Source organism: Monodon monoceros, unplaced genomic scaffold (genome assembly GCF_005190385.1).
Source record: "Monodon monoceros isolate NGI ecotype Baffin Bay Population unplaced genomic scaffold, NGI_Narwhal_1 Super_Scaffold_15, whole genome shotgun sequence".
Classification (NCBI taxonomy): Eukaryota; Metazoa; Chordata; class Mammalia; order Artiodactyla; family Monodontidae; genus Monodon; species Monodon monoceros.
The window spans coordinates 63,426,711-63,443,971 of record NW_021703771.1 but is presented as its reverse complement, the minus strand read 5'-3'; the positions used below and the strand labels follow the sequence as shown (position 1 = coordinate 63,443,971).

The window sequence follows — 17,261 nt, the reverse complement described above, 5'->3', positions numbered from 1 at the left end:
AATACACATATGTGAGCATTTGTAATGTACGTTTGTGTATTGTATTTTCCCAACAACCTTCAAATTTCTAATGTAAGAAACTCAGTGTTCCTAAACGCATCACCAACTAGAATTAGCACTGATAATTCTGAAAGCAAACAAGCTATTTTAGAGCTAATATTTATCAAATATTTATTATGTGCTGTGCAGTAAAAAAAAAAAAAATTCCACTTATACCAGTACTTCCTAGAAGATATTGATATGAGTGTCTTTAATAATAATTATACAATAAGCGTAACTTTGGACTGTTTAAGGTAAGCCAAGTTATATGGTTGCCCTACAGGTAGGGGTCCCTGTAGGTGACATTAGAGCCATCCAGGTTTTAAAGAACCATGAACTGAATGAACCCCAGATGCCAGGCAGGTCCTTACTAGACTTTGCTAAAGGCTCTTTCTGCACCAATGAACAATGGTATCATTTATAGACCTACAGACTTGTTCTAACTTCTCCTGATGGCTATTTAAAATTATTAATGGCATAATTACCATGAACTATTATTAGCACTTCTGTAGCACTTAAAAATTTTAGATTTTTCCCTTAGCAAACTACTCAGAAAAAAATAGTTTATTAGTTTTCCCTTGTCAGCACAGTAATGAACATAGCCTTTAAGTTTTTCAAAATTTCGGTGGTCTTTGTTTTATTCCCCGACAAGGCTAAGACCTGAAGGGGTGGGCCAAGAAGAAGAATCCTTGACAGCTGGCACAGCCATCTTACTAGTTGCTACCAGCCAGCTGTGTGTTCCCCTGGGGAAGAGAAACAACTGCACAGAATGTTAACATCAGATGAGGACTCTCCACAATGATGATGTAACAAGATGAAAGCAAATTGGCAATCACATCTGAACAGAAATTTTTTAAAAAATCTGTACAATTACAAAAATGACCAAATATTATCCTCCCCTGTAAGTGACTCCTGCTGCTTCTCCAGTGACAACTCTGGCTCCCATCTGGCCCTCTTGTCAGCTAGATGAAAACTAGGATGCTCAATGCTAGAATTGCCCCTTGCTTTCTGACAGTAGCCAGTCCTTGAACAGAACCCCCAATTCCTTTAATCCGCACCAAATTACCTAACTCAGGTTCAAATCCTATAACAATTCCTAACACCCACCCTTTTACTGGATGTCCTATCGCTCGCATAGTGTACAGGCTCCCCTACTGCAGCAAGTTAATAACCCTAATTCTGTTAACCTCAGATGTTCCTGGTGATCTTGGGTTGGTGGGCACTGACAGTCTTTTAGGTTAATTTTCTCATTCAATCCTTACAAAAACCCTAACATATTTTATATTACTAATATTATAGATATTACTAGATTATAATGATTATAATGCAAATTAAAAATATTTTGAATAATCATTAAGCATATCAATATTAAAATTATATTACAAATATAATTAACATTATGTTATTTTATTATAAATATTATTATAACATAATAAAATTATAACGTGCTAATAATAATTAATTATAGGATCAATAAGCTTAGGGTGGTTGAGCTCTTTGCCCAAAGTCAAGAGCTAGTAAGGGGCCTAACGGGGCTTTTATCCCAGGTAATCCAACAAAGATATTGCAGTTGAGCCAATAGTAATTAAACTCTGATTGTCTCTCAGAAGAAAACAAGCCAATGAGAAACATATTCCAGCTCTAACAGCTGGCTCTGCCAAGATGGACGGGAACTGGGCAGGGGTGGTGAGAAGTTAGCACTGGAAGAGATCTAAACCCCGGGCATGGATGGGTAGAGTGGATATATAACCTATCCCAGCCTGGACACTGTTGAGAGTAAAGGAGGGTGATTGTAATCATACACAACGGGCACAGCCTGGGACTGTCCCAAAGAAATCAGGCAGCACGGGGTCCCTATAGATGGGGTCACCGTGGCTAGGGTTAGAGCCTACAGGTCAGGATGCTCATCTGAATCCCAGCCCTACTGCTCCAACTCTCCATGGTCAGGAAGAGGGGACCTGAGTGGGGCACGGGAGCAGCCAGGTACATTCCATGTACATTCCCCCCGAGGGAAAAATAATGCCCATACCTGCAGCCTGCCTAGGGTCCTGGGGTGGGAGAAACTTGAGGGTGGGGGGTGGAAGAAGTTAAGCGCTATTTCGTTTTGGTTTGTACTACCTATGTATTAAATAAATCTCTTCATTTTTTTAGTGCCTGATATAAATTGAGCTTAATTTGGTTAAAATATGCAGGTGACCTGGAGGAATGATAGATAAATTGAAGTAGAGACTATTCGGCAACAACTTTGAAAGAGTAGTTTTAAGCCTAGCTTAAAAATAATCCTGAGTTTATGAAGAAACAAAAACAACAAAAACAAATTTCTGCTGTGTTTCCAGCAAAGTGAGAGAGCTCGTTCATGTCTGCAACTGGACAGTTTCTCGTAGCTCATTACCACCTATAAAATTCTATAAGCAAAAGTTTTCTGAATTATCAATTACTCTAGTTACCAGTAACAATAGTTTAATGTGTCTTTCCCAACTCAAAGGGCACTTCAGAATCCTACCATGTTGTAGAATGTTGCAGTTAATTATAATATGTAGCTGGTAGAGACTTTCAACTCACCTTGGCAAAGTCTGGCCTTTTTATGATTTGTCTTTACTACAGATGCAGAAGTTATCAACTTACTGCATGGAGAGTTGGAGCAGTGGATGTCACAAATGAACTAATATCACTGATTAAACTGCCATGCAAATAAATGAAAAGTATATAAAAATCAGAATAACACATTCTTTTTAAAGATAGGTGTGTGAGCTCACAGGTTCAGGAGATGTTAGAAGAAATAGAAAAGATCACACAGCCCAACCTGGCCATTTAGCAGAGGAGGAAGGTGCAACAGCTGGATGAGAAGGCTCACCTGGAGCCACAGTCCTGGGACATGCCAGGTTAGGACTAGCCCTCATATCAACTAGCTCTTAGCCAACATTTTTTCCACTCACCTCCATGCTCAAGGGATTAACTCTTCTGCAAGGTATTGTTTTCCCTTTTTCTCATCAGAAAATTACATCCTTCAGTAATTGTATTTGGTCATGTGGGCTTGCCCAAGATCACTGAACACATGTCTCAGGAAAGACAGTGAACTGCTCAGTGAACACCAACGGGGTGGTGGGAACCACTGTCCCTATGCTCTGCAACTTTAAGTGATGCTGCAGGCAAAAGTTACTTCAGAAATAGTCCGTTAACGAATCAGAGCACCAGTGTTGAAGGCACTTACTTGATGGCAGCTTGGAGCTTCTCACACAGAACAGTGAGCACAGAGACAAGGTCATCACAGAGGGACTCTACTGTTGACCCTTCAAACAGAGGAGGTGACAGGCATTAGACATCGGCAGGGGGCACTACAGGCTTCCTCAACAGTCCTTCCCATCTTCTGCTTTTGATACTTTCAGGACTGGAAAGATGATTTTCAGATGCTGAGCCTTCCTCAGGTCACCAAAAGGGTCACAGAAAAGAATTAAAGGACTGATTATCCCATCAGTCCTTTCCAAAGTAAAACACTCAAGACAGTCCAGGAAGGAAATAACAGACTATTCATTTTAAGTAAAATTCACTCACACTTAACAAAAAAGATCTGGTTAATTTAAGGAACAACACAATCGATAACAATTTTATCAATATTTAGGCCAGCAGGCTACACATGTATCCCTTATTCTGACCTCTTCAATTTCTGGGTCTCCTGAGCAGACTTGAGCTGTATCCCAGAGAGAGAAAATATGGTGGCCTGGAAGAAAGATGGGCTTTTCATACTAGGAAACTAGGGAAAGGAGGCAAAATAAGTTAGTCACCATCTTCACCTATTTTAGCTATTTGTCCAGCATCCTCAGGGTACGTGGCCTTCACTGTTAAAGGAGCAACAGCCACGGTCAGAAAAAATTTTCCTTTCAAACATGTTTGTGTCCACAATCTAGCAACAAAACTCCCACAGAAGCACCGAAGTGTATTGGAAAAAGGCTGAAATTTGGAATCTGTTCAAGTACTGGTCCACAGTTTGCTGACTGTGTGAGCTTGGGTAAGCTTCAGTTTAGCCTTCGGCAAGATGCGATAAATAATAATGAAGTCCCAGCTCTGTCAGGCCAAGTGAAGTAACCAGTGGAAGCATTTGCTTTTTTTTTTTAAATAAAAACCTGTGGAGAGCTATACAAATGTGCCCAAGTGTTTGATGGATGTATAGAATGAATGAATGAATGAATGAATGACCATGAGGTCAGAGAAGATGGAGAAAAAATGGCAAGAGTGTAAGAAGGAAAATAAAAATAAAATTGGAGGAGGGCAAGGGAATGATAAATGGCTGATCCTCAGAATTTAATATTTTAAATGCAGGAACAAATTGAGAAATGATAAAGTACAATGATAAAAGATAGTTTAAAATAAATAAAACCCCCAAGTAGTCTTGAAACTCAATTTTAGGTAAATTTCAAATGAGTCCATCAATTTTTTTACTGATATAGATTTTAAAGATGCATCCTTAACCAAGAGGACTTTGACCTCTTTTTTTAGTTTATAAAATCATCCTACGTTAAAGGAAGACATTTATGGCAACTGCAAGAGCCAAAAGAGGAAGAGACTGGTGGAAAATCTTGGAGTATACCACTGAGAGCTTCAAAAGGTGAAAGGATGCTGCAGCCCAAGAATGCAGGAGGATGTGACTAAAACAACATGCTAATGTGATGCTTTAGAAAATGACTTAAAGCAGTCATTTTTCTTTCACTTATTCTTTTTCTAACTGTGGCTGTTTAGCTACTTCCTTCTCTCTGTTTCATTCCCTGGTCTTTTTTATCTTCTCTCTACCCCGCCCCCCCCTTTCCCCATTATTAACTGGCAAAAATATCAAAGAAAAGCAGATCTTTTCCAACATTTTAAAAATTACTGAATAAAATTCAAAATAAAAATTATATTTCAGCATTTCAATCAGATAATTTGAATTTTTCATATCTCTTTCAGAAAACAATACCATCAAACATTTTGAAGAAGTCAAAGTGCTTGTCTGTTGTACGCGGACCTTTATTTTTTCCTGTCCTGTGGGTCAGAAGGAAAGTTCCTTACCTTGATTTCACCTGCTACTGAAACTGGGCTGTCTGTCCTTTCCTGTGAGGTGACTCATTTTTCATGTCAAAAACTTGGTGTTTCACAAATACCCTTCAGGTGAAATAATGAACCTGACTTCATGAAGAGTGATGTAACTACAAAAACTAGCTTCCAGCAGGAAGGTGTGTAAAGAGTTAATTTCCTTGACACAGCTGGAGCAGGGACAAGTATGGTTGGCAGAGGGTGTAGGAACAGAAGGAAACAACAGCTGACTAAAGCTAAGCAGAGCCTCCAAGGAGAATGGGGAACTAACCCGAGAGCTTTTACTCAGCGTTACATCCCCACCCCAAGCACATAGTAGGTGTTTTTACATCGGCTTTTTAAACTGAATGCACAGAAATCAAATCCAATACCTTGACTCCTGAATTCCTGCGGTACATCCGGGTTTTCAATTATCTAGTAAGGGAGACACACACAGGACAATTAGGAGATTCAGGCAAGAAAAATCCCGACTGTTAAACAACGGAAAGTTCTAGGAAACAAAGTGTCATCTGAGTGCTCTGGGCTCTGCTAACTTACCTAGGCGCACCCTCCGGCTCTTGATAGCATTTCATTACTCATGGTACTTATGAAAAGGCTGTGATGTCTGAACTGAGTTATCAGTTCCAAAAATAACTCATTCAAGAGTCCACAACCCCCTGGAAGTTTAAGGCCCACCGTGCACTTGATCATTCCGGGATGCTGCAGGGCTATGACCTGAGGCAATACCTGCCTAAACAGGTGCCTTCTCTTTGCACAAAAAAACAATTTGTCCCAAGGTCACAGACTGCACTCTGACTGGCACCTAATGAATACAGATTCTTAATCGTAAAAAGAATCAGGTTCCTGGACATCAACATACAAGTCCAAGATGACTGCGGGTCAGAAGCACCAGATTCCTAATTGATGGGGGAGTGTATTAATTTCTGACTGACCAGACTGACCCTCTAGGCCATCTCTAGTAGATCTAGAACTATCAGGGTAGAGACAGAACCTGGAGGGAAGGGAGAATAGGAAGGAAAAGACATTTACTGGTAGTAAGATTATTTCCCGTGGTAGGGATAATTCAGTGACTACTGAGCTGAGAGCAGGAAGGCAACCCTTCAGTCTCCCCACCTCTTAGCATTGGGAGATCAACAGAAGGCATTTCCATGCCAATTAACTACCAGATATAAATCATAGCATAGCACTGATCATTTTTAAACTTGTTACAGGCATGTATTTCTACTCTTCTGTGTTCATAAATTTGCAAGCTCAGCAACTTTTACAGCGTTTTGGGAAATGCTATGTTAGTGCCTACAGCTCAGCACATGGATAAATATTAAGTTCAGAACAACATTTTCTGGAGGAAATCCATCTGAATCATTTTTATGGATAGGAGAACCACTACCACCTACCCCCCCCCAAATATTTACATGTGGCATTTTTTTTCTTTTTAAAATGAGTAACAATTTAACAATGGCTTTTGTCATCGAAAGAATTCAAAAATAAAGCTCGATAATAACTCAGGGTTTCTGAGGCTACAAAATCAAACTGAGTAATCTGCCCTGGGAGTAGGGGTTGGGAGGGGCTAGACATTAAGTTGAAGATACATTTCATGTTAAGCTTTTGGCATTCTAGATGTATTTTCTTTCCACTCTGTTTAAGTCTTTCTAATTCTGAGATGGCCCATGATGTCCTTCCGGTGATGGGTCATGCTAAGCACTATTACACACGTCTTCTGCGAGTAATGCTAAGCGTCCCATGGGAGAACATGCATCCTATTTAGAGTTCGCCTCACCATTCCTAGGGACCACTCCCCTTTAATAGCTTTTTTTTTTTAAAATAACCATTCTTAGGTGGCAAAAGTTATGTCTCTCTCTACTAAACATCCTAAGTGCTTCAAATATTAGCATCCTGAGAATCATGATTTTCTGGGACACAAAAACATCTCCAGGGATCTAATGAGTAATAGAAAGGAAATTAACAGGAAACACTCATTTTCTATCTCGTTTGGGATCTTGCCTCCGGATGGGGTGAGTCCAGATGGTCAGTGATGAGGGGGACCAGAAGGTTGATTAGCCACACAGTACCTAGGACAGAGGCAGACAACCCTGTAGTTTTATCCAAACCTCTACAACTATACCTGTCACCATTGTTACAGAAGAGCAAGATAAGCTAAAAAGCTGAGTCGTTTTACTTAAAACCCCAAATTCTCCTACTTAAAAATATAATGAAATAAACTATCATAATCGAAATCTCTTTGAATCTACAAAGTTTCATTTAAATGCTTCATCTTAAAGCATTAGTGTTATAGTATTTCCCATCATGTTGCCATTTAGCAAGGATGGAACATGATAATATACTAGTATCAGGACTCTCAACATCTTAGCTTTGTTTCCATTAAGAAACTTCTTTCTCTTAATGCTTTCTGCTTATAGATTTGAATTTCTTTTAAACTAATGTATCTATACCGTCATATGCAAAACCTTAGTATAAATGAAATAGTTTTTAACAAAGAGTAAGCTAATATAATAAAAATATCTCAAGTTTAAACCATTTTTAATAAAAACTTGGGCTTTAGATATAGCAAACAGAAAAGAAAATCAGTATTTGTTTTTTCAGATTAGTGGATTTAAACAAAAAAACACTGGCTGCCAGACTGCATATTAATAACCTGGACTGGGAGTCAGTAAGGAGACTAGGGCTTTTGTTCTGGCTCTTTCACTGATATGCTCATTAATTTTAGATTTCAATTTCATCTCTCTGGGCTTCATCTTCCCCAGCTGTTTTTCTGGGGAATAAAAGAATTTGACCAGATAATCTCTAAGGTTTCACTCAACGCCATGATTTTCTAAAAATTATAAAATAATTGAAGTTAAAAATTAGAAATGAACTCTTCATTTCTGTAAAATTAATTTCTGAGATATTCTGGATTGCCATTGAGATTTCCTATTCTAAAAAATAACTCATAAAGTGTTCATTTCGGAATACTTCTTGCAGATTTTAAAAGAAGTTTAATCTGAATTATTAGAGGCATTTTTTTTTTAAAACACCAAATTTGAAGAGGAATCATCTCCTCAATTAACATTCCCAGGAGATAACATATACAAGAAGCTGATCACATTTACGTTTTTCCCAGGAATGCTCATTTTAGACAAACTGCTGAAGTTTAGAGCAAAAAGCTCGAGTGGGCTTTGATGACAGAGAGAAGACAAATTCAGCTTTTTCCGATGGCACCAGCAGGTGAAGGAAACCTCCTGCCCCAGCCTTTTATTTCATAAACAGAAACATATACACCAAGCCTCAAAGCATGTAATTAATTAACTGCTAGTAATTTTTCTTAATTCTGAATTTACTTGTTTGCTAATACATCAAAATATTTTAAATAAAATTGTTCAATCAGAGATGTTTAAAACATGATTTTAAAAGAAAAGTGAATTTTACATTAATGACTAAAAACATGACCGAAACCATAAGGAAAAATAACTCTCCAAGCTTTGGAGTGAAACAGGCAAAGACACATTTAAAGAGTTTAATTTATATAAATAAATGTTCTTCTGAACCAAGCCAGCCCTTCCTAATGTTTCAGTAGGAAGCAGCCCTGGCAGGGGGAGGGGAAAGCATATAGGACGTGGGACACTTAGCATGCGGTTACACAGACACACTGGCAAGACCGGGATGAACGTGTGGGTACGGAGAGGCTCACCGTATTCTCCTGCCTTTGTCGTAACTGTAAAGTCAAGTCACTCAGCATTTGACTGAGAGTTGCCCGCACAGCAGTGTTTATACTACGCTGGTGACAGCTACATATGTATGTTTCAATGCACACCTGGTAAAGAAATAAGACAGCAACATACACGATCTGTAGGTATCAGTTCATTACCAACATGCTTTGGAATTCATTGGAGAGGATGTTAAATCTCTCTTAAATAGAAAGTCAGCCTGATTTAAGACTAGTTGTCAATGAGTACTACTAAATATGTATTTTAAATCCCTGGGAATTTGTTTTTAATCATATAGGAAAAGTAATTTTTCCCTAAAGATTATCACTCTTAGAAGCTTATTATTCTGAGTATCACAGAAGAATGCAAATTAGTGATTTTTAGATATGCCAAATAATTCTACCTAGAACAAACTCAGGTGGCTAGAAATTAATCAAGAAAAGTTCTCTCCATGACAAAACAGGAACAGAATTTAACTCCTGAGTTATGAAGTGCGCGGAAAGGGTTAATGAAACCCTTTCTCCTCTATAAACAAGTTTGACCTTGGATTAAGTCTCCAGCTGTGTTCTTTTGGAAACCTGATAAAAGTGGGACAGTTAGCTGTGTCACTAGGCAGCATGGCTTAGGGTAGAAATGTCCACCGATTACTAAGCTGCATCTGAATTCGGAGAACTGTGAACGAACTATAAAAACCTGGTGAGGAGTTTCTCTGGGTGACTGCTGTCATTGATCACACCCTCTGGGACCTCTGCCAGCTGAGCTCATGCAGTTGTTACAGATTATTGGTTCCTACATAGTTGAAACCTGCGGAGGCTAAGCCAAGGTGACTCTGTACCCACAAAGGTGGCTCTCATCTTTTTGCTCCTAAGCTGACATTTGAGAGCCAGCAACTAGCCTCTGGACTGCAGCAAGGACTCCTGTGAAAGATAAATGCCTGCCGTTAACCTACTTCTGTTTCCTGTCCTATATCCTGCTAAGTGAACATAACATAACGCCAGTTGTGGTCTAGTTGGGTCTTGTGAGTCTGAATGTCTAGCTGAACATGAGAAGACTCCCTGATGGCTGCTGCATGGAGAAGTCCCAATTTGGGGGAAAAAAAAAATCTCTCATTTGATGATGATGTTGATGTTAAATGGAATGACTTTTCAGATTTTATTGCCTCTAATTCCTTTGGAAGCTATAGGAATGGGCATTGACAATAAATGCATGCTTTAAATTTGCCCACTTTTTCCTCTGCATAAGATATGTTATCCTTTCCATTTTCCAAGCATATTTAGTCCCACAAAAAGAAAAAAAGGGGGATTTAATGTACCTAAATTATTTTTCTAGGAGTAACTCCAAGACTATCTACAAGGAAAATGCAGGGTTCTCACCCAAATGGCAAATTTAATTTGATGATTGATAACTGAAACAAGAGAGAAACTAAATGTTAACCTTTGTTGCTGCTACTGCTTAAGCTAGACCTTTCTGCCGGGCCCCATTATAATAACCTTCTTGGTAAAATTAACTAGGTAAAAGTAAATATTTTCTAACAGTTTAATTTATCTCCTATTGAATGCTTAATATTCCAAACGAGCATTGAAAACTCAACAGTGTATTTGGAAGTTGGCTTAGATTAATTCATTTTACGTTAAAAAATAAGAACAAGTTCCAAAATATTTGTTTTTCAAACTACCATTTAGGGTATATCAGTTTTAAATTCATTTTCTTAAACAATCGTGGATTATAATGTACCTGAAGGTACAATTTATACATACTTAGAAAAAAACATGTTTTAATCTTGAAAGGCTTTTACTTTTGCATGTGATGAAATAGTTTAAAAACTGTGAAAATACATCTGAGTGAAGTATTTCACTTTGATGAAATCAAATTCTCCACAGTGTAACCAGGCACACTCATACTATTTATACCTTAGGATTTAACAGTTTTCTTTAAATCTTATACTCTCCCAAGAAATCTTTATAACTGTTGATCTTTAAATCTCTAAGCTCTGACGTTATAAATTTAAGGGGAAATTTTAAGCCTTAGACGCACTAAAGATGAGAGTAGCTATCTGGAGAGCTGAACTATACACTTAACATAAACATGATATTCCTGAATACTGAGAGCCATCTATATCCTGCTTAAAAAACTCTATCAGTCCCTTTAGACCCAAGAAAGAAAGCACCCATGAAGAACTGGATTTGAAGCAACACAAACAGTGCTGCAAACAGATGAACTTCACACGTAACAAATGCATTTCTTTGAGTTTTAACGTTATCACCATTTTTAATGTTTAGGTGCTATTACTACACGTACAACACTGGAAATGACTTATTGCAAGAGGCGTTTTATTAAGGGAAAAGATAGGCATGTTTAGTCTGCTTAAAAAAAAAAAAGATTAACCTAAGGATCTCATTCTACTAAAGTTGGGAGTATAAATATGGAATATGACAAAAGGGTATCCTTTTAAATATAAAAATGATCATGGGGCTTCCCTGGTGGCGCAGTGGTTGAGAGTCTGCCTGCCAATGCAGGGGACGCGGGTTCGTGCCCCAGTCCGGGAAGATCCCACATGCCGCGGAGCGGCTGGGCCTGTGAGCCATGGCTGCTGAGCCTGCGCGTCCGGAGCCTGTGCTCCGCAACGGGAAAGGCCACAACAGTGAGAGGCCCACGTACCGCAAAAAACAGGAAAAAAAATAAAAAGATCATGTATCTGATAATATCACTCTCTTTAGGTACTCAGAAAGAAATGCTTTATCAGTTATCCTGACATCTTCTAAAGAAAAGTTCCTTTAACTTGCTATATTAATAATAAATTGGTAAATCCGAAAGGTTTGCAGAACTACGTTTCCCCTTATAAACCTGACCATTGTAATTCAAGACCAGTGATTTTTCACTTTGTGAATGTTTTTCTTCCTATACCTCAGGGCAGTGCTAAGATGAGCACACTGACACAGAGAAGCTCAGAGAACACCATGTCCAAAGTCAGGCTGAGTTTCTGGAAAAGGAGCTTATCAGTTTCTTCTTTTCATATACCCTGTATCAGTTCTGTCTCCCCATGCCCTTTGCTTTCGTGGTGCAGAACTGACACTTAAAAAGCCTCAGTCCTGCACCTCTGCCAGAGGCTCAAAGGGCAAGTCAAATACCTTGTGAAAAGCCACAGGCCCCTGATCGCCAGGGAATGCACGAAGACACAGGGCAGTGAGGAGTTTCGTAAGGGACATTTTGATCATTTCATGCATTTGTGGACATCTAGCTTTATGGCATGCTAGACACAACTGAGGGCAAAAACATACATCATTAATGAAGCAGAACAGACCCCGAAAGCAGGAAGGAACAAGAACAAGAAAACACAAGTTTGCAAGCCATACATAAGCAAGTTTTGTATCACCGAGTCAGTAGACTGATAAATAACAGTACTAGGTTACAACCACGGTGTAATTACTATTATTAAATATGAAGCAGCGTAGTGGAATGTAGCAGAGATTCAATATACGTTAACCAAAGTGATAATAAATTTTAAAGAAGCTGCCACAGTAGAAGTTTGCTTAGCTTTACAAAGTACGTATGACCTTCACTTGTTGAACTGTGCATTTACCTTCTCTTCCCTATCTGAATGGGGTTAGTGGCATAGCTTCGTTAAAACAGTGCATGGTACTGACTAATGAGTTCTATAAAGGGAAGAGCTAGTATGTTTCCAACTGGAAAATTTTTACGGAGATGACAATTTATGGTGATAAAAAATAGAAAGGATCAGAGATTAAGTAAGCTACAAGAAAGCAGAAATGTCTCTTATATGAATGCTTGCTGATCACATTAGAACCAAAGGAAATTTTGATGACCACTGTAAGTCTGAACCCTGTTATATCGTGACGACAGCTCAGTGGCTCTGCCGTTCCCAGGTAAACAGCAGTAACGGTATGTGACAGGAGGCACCTCATCAAACGGGTCCTGTTGATGCAGACACACAGGCACACACACATACATACACACAGACAGAATGAACTGAAGTTGTTTTATTATTCCTAAGAAATACCTGTGTAAGTAAATCTGATCCCATGCTGGGGTAGGGAAATTTGCTGGTTTTCCTTTTGAATCTCAACTTACAAGGAAATTCTTAAAGTGCCCAGGCATTTACGGAAAACTCATTGGGACTTCCTTCTTCCTCCTCCATGTTCTTCCTGGCTTCAGCTGGCATATTCAAATGGCTTAAGACCCCTCAACCCATCAATGCCTGCACCTACTCAGGCAGAGCCTTCTGCTTTGTCTACACAGGGTCTACCAAACTCTAGCCTCTGTCCAGTGAACCAACCCAAAATGAAGTAGAGGGGATCTCTGCATTGCTCAATGTGTCTTCTAACTCCAACTAAGTTCTTCAAGAGCCAGAGGTCAAAGGAAAGTGGAGAATGTCTTGCAAAGGACTAGTTCGCTCAAAGCCTATCTGGCAGTAAGTAGCCAAAGAACAGACACCTTAGAGGAGTCAAACCAGAGTCAGCAAAGAGACTGGCCCACGAGGAAGGAAAGAAAGAGTTTCTGGAAGGAAAAGTGGAGAAGCTCCTTAGAATGGGGTTTCCTCAATCCAGTAGCCTCAGCTGGTTTAATGGGCCAGCTTCCTTGGTTGGTTTTCTTGCCAGGAGGTGGGGCTACCCCTCCCAGTCTTAAAGAGAACAAGACAAATAAGATGCTTCCAGGATAAATGGACCAAGTAAGTCATCTGTGTACTCTTTTTCCAGGTTATATGTGGAGACTATCTGCTCCTTAATTGTAAAATATTTTATTTGAGGTATGGCTCAGAAACAATGCTTCCACATCAGAGTAAAAAAAAAAAGGATCACTGAATATTTAAAGAGAAGTCAGCCCAATTAAAATAATACTTTAGTGACAACTAGAACCGTGACATCAGAATCTTTGGCAGCAGGTCTTGAGCTTCAGTGTTTTTTAAGTTCCCTGGCATAACAAGTGGAACTATTGCTAAACTCCATATCCTCTGAGGATAACGTAATGTTCAGAAAAGACAAACTGAGTATCAATATGTAAAGACACCCAAGAAAGTGGCATATGCCCGATGGTCACTTGAATCTACGGTCACAAAAAAAGTAAAATGAATCAACACTTCTGCTTTACATGTAAAACCACCATACAGCCATTCTCTAACTAAACGCCTTGGTAAAGGTCCAAAGTGGATAAGAATCCAAAGAATCAGTCAGTTGCTATATTAATATGGCAAGATTTCACTAACATTTTCTAAGACTGAGGGTAGCCAGGAAGCAATAGTATAGCATAGTGGTTAACAGCACATATTTGAAATATAAAAAGCCTAGATTTGAATATCTAAAAAAAATATTTCTTCAATATTGTTTTTTATTTATAAACAAATCAATATAAAATAAGTCTAGATGGCAGTGGGGGGAGCTTACTTACAAAGGAAGCATGTGGAAAGTGGAGTGGGTGCAATCAGACTCCAGCCTGGAGACCCCCTCCCTCCCATCCACCTTTGGGCTTTCCTGGCCTAAAATCACTGGGCAAGCAAATTAACCTCCCTTTCTCTGGGATTCTTTATATAGCTTGGTTATGGGAAAGATTAAAAGAGAATGTGTGGAAAATACAATACTTATTGACATGCCCTAGGAACTCAACCATCAGTAGCTACCATTATTAACCACTGTTTTGGAATTGAGGGATGGAGGATGGATGGAGTAAAAAAGGGAGGTTCCTGAAAGTAAAAATCTTAAAGAAAAAAAAAAAGGTCTTTGAGAGAGACTCTGCTTGAACTTGATAACATGCCACAGGATCAAAGACTGGAAGTTTCCCATGACTAAGATCAAACCAGCAAATACACATTTACAAACAAGGCTTTCTCACTTAGAAAAATCCCATAGAGCAGCCTTCAGCAAGCATGAGAATATGCTCCAAATCTTACCAATGAAACAGTATCATTAACCATCTTCAAATCAGCTTCACAGAGCTTCTGGTTATGCACTACCTCTTCCCAAGGCCTTGGCGATTTTTACTTCGACAGCTTTTTCCTACGTTAAGGTAACTATCCTCGGAACACTCAACACATCTGCTCACTTGGGCATAATAGTAGGAGAAATACTAAGCGTCCAGCTTTCAACCAATGAAGAGAATTTTGTATCCATACAGAGTTTTAGTAATGATAATTCATGAAATTAAACAGAAAACACATGTTGGATATTTCATAACTGTCCAATTCTAAATTCGGTTGATATTTATTCCTCCTGCATCATAGAAGCCCCTATTCTGAAAAACTGTCATTATTGCAGTTTAATTAAGCAAGTTAAAGTTAGACACACAAATGAAGGCTGCCCTCTTATTTACATTTTCAGCGCTTAATGATCCTTTTATAGTTTCAGCAGTACCTTGGGAAAACAGACTCATTTTTCATACTTAAGCACACATCCCGTTTCCTGATCAACAGGTTCCAGGGTAAACACTATTCTTGAGTAACAGTCAATGCAGACGGAGTAAGAAAGAAGAGAGTGTGTGGATTCTCTCCCAACATTTCCACAGGGGTTTTAAATGATTTACTTTAAGGTCTTTTTATAAATTGTTTCCCTAGCTATATCAAAAGTGACAATAGGAGAAAAGATTTTTTTTCTTGAAGTTAAAGACTTATTTTTATGAGAAATTCAGCTACAACCAAGAAAGTTTCCAGGAGCTAAGTGGTATTTTTAGGCTGAAATGTCCTGCTTTAAAAATAGAGATGCAGATTTTTCAAAGGCTAAATTAGCAGGTAGAAAGCACTTGAGAACATGCAAAAACCTGCAAAATCATTGGGTTTCACTATGTCTACAGAATACCATTATTTTTGTGGCAGTATAACTCTTTTGTAGTTAATGCTTCCTGTTGATGAAAAAGTATTTCTTAAGCAACTTCTATGGTGAAAACCCAAAAGGTTCTAAGCTATTTTGCAAATCTGAGGAAAAATAAAATGTAGGCAATGTAAGAAAAATACTTATACCTATCACGTGTATCTGAAGTAAACAATGATTTCCAATAAGTCTACTATCCTTTCTTAAATTATGCATACATAATGCACTTAATAATCTAACAGCTGTAACTACTGATCCATAAGCTTATATTTATAAATTGTTCTTATGCTTTTCATATAAATAGATCTACTCCATGCTCGTCTTATGCCAGATTACATAAATATGGATTCGGGGAGGAGCTATGGTTTTAAAGGTTGACAGGGCCTTACTGGTGGAAACACATACTCAGAAGGAACAGTGGGATAGCTCTGTGGCAGTTTAAACCATTAAAGCGTTTTAAGAAATATGTTTGATATATATCAAGCAATGACAAATGGGAAGGAGAAAACATGGAGATGATTTGGCAGGAGAAGATGATGAAAGACAAGGGAAATTAGAAGAGTCAAAATCTTGTACTTATTAGGGGCCACCATTGAGAGGATTCTGCTGCTGTGTGGGCATCCCTACTTCGTGAAGGGGGCTCGATTAGCCATGGCAAAGAGGCATGACAGACCTTGCCTGGGATTTAGGTCTATAAACCCAGAAAAACACTATCTTCAGATCTCATTTTAATGGGATTATACCAATATTCACTTGTGGCAGCGCTTCTCAAACTTTAATACATTTATGCATCCCACGGGGTATCTTATTACAAGGCAGCTTCTTATCAGAGGTCTGGGTTGGAGCCCGAGGACCTGCATTTCTAACAAGCTCCCAGGTGCTGCCATGCATCTGCCAAGTGGACCACACTTGAGGCTTTAGAGCATCACAGCTCCTTTCAATATGGTTTTACAACACAGCTTGTTGGAGAGAACAGTAACTATCAGAGCAGTGATTTTCAACTTGACTTCTGCAGTAGAATCAACCGGAGGCCTTTACAAAATTTGTTTGCCCAGGTCCCTCCAAGACCAAAAAGCTCAGAATTTCTAGGGCAACCCTAGGCATCTTATTTTTGCTAATACTTCCCAGGTGATTTGAATATGCAGCCTTTGAAGAGAACCACAAACATAAAAGTAGGGCCTCTGATGCTTTGCAACCGTAAGTATCCCATATGTAAGAGAGTTCATTTCAGGAGGGTAAAGAGAGGTCAAAGTTTAATCAAGTAACTACTGAAAATAGTCAGCCTTATACAGGAACCTATGCAAACTTGTATAAGCCTGTCTCTAATTCTGATCTTTAATCATTGTTGGTGGTGAACTGAGGCATACTATTCTCTTAAGAAAAAGATCTATTTTAAAGATAAAAGGCAAGATTAGTTTAACTTCAACACTGTGTCTGCAGGGTGCTCACGCCTGGGAATGGTCTGGATGAGGGGAAGGGTAGCCCCTTTGAGAATTACCACTGGTTTCCACGGGGCAAGTGTAAGGGCCCCTGTGAGTGTCCCTTCCACAACCAAACTATGACAGCACGTGCTACAGGGTATAAAGACCAAAAGTTCAGTCATACCGACCAGTCTCGCTTCCTGGTTCTATCACTTCCTAGC

General features: G+C 38.9%; 1 protein-coding gene across 1 annotated transcript in view; it reads right to left on the bottom strand.

Moving 5' to 3' along the window:
• ARFGEF3 (ARFGEF family member 3) overlaps positions 1-17,261 on the bottom strand; it is a 186,102-nt gene that overhangs the window by 92,324 nt on the left and 76,517 nt on the right. Inside the window, exons 6-8 of the mRNA XM_029224180.1 lie at positions 8,789-8,911; positions 5,475-5,517; positions 3,251-3,329 (exon numbers count right to left, since the gene is read on the bottom strand). Coding sequence (XP_029080013.1) covers positions 3,251-3,329; positions 5,475-5,517; positions 8,789-8,911 — 245 coding nt within the window. The remainder of the gene's footprint in view (positions 1-3,250; positions 3,330-5,474; positions 5,518-8,788; positions 8,912-17,261) is intronic.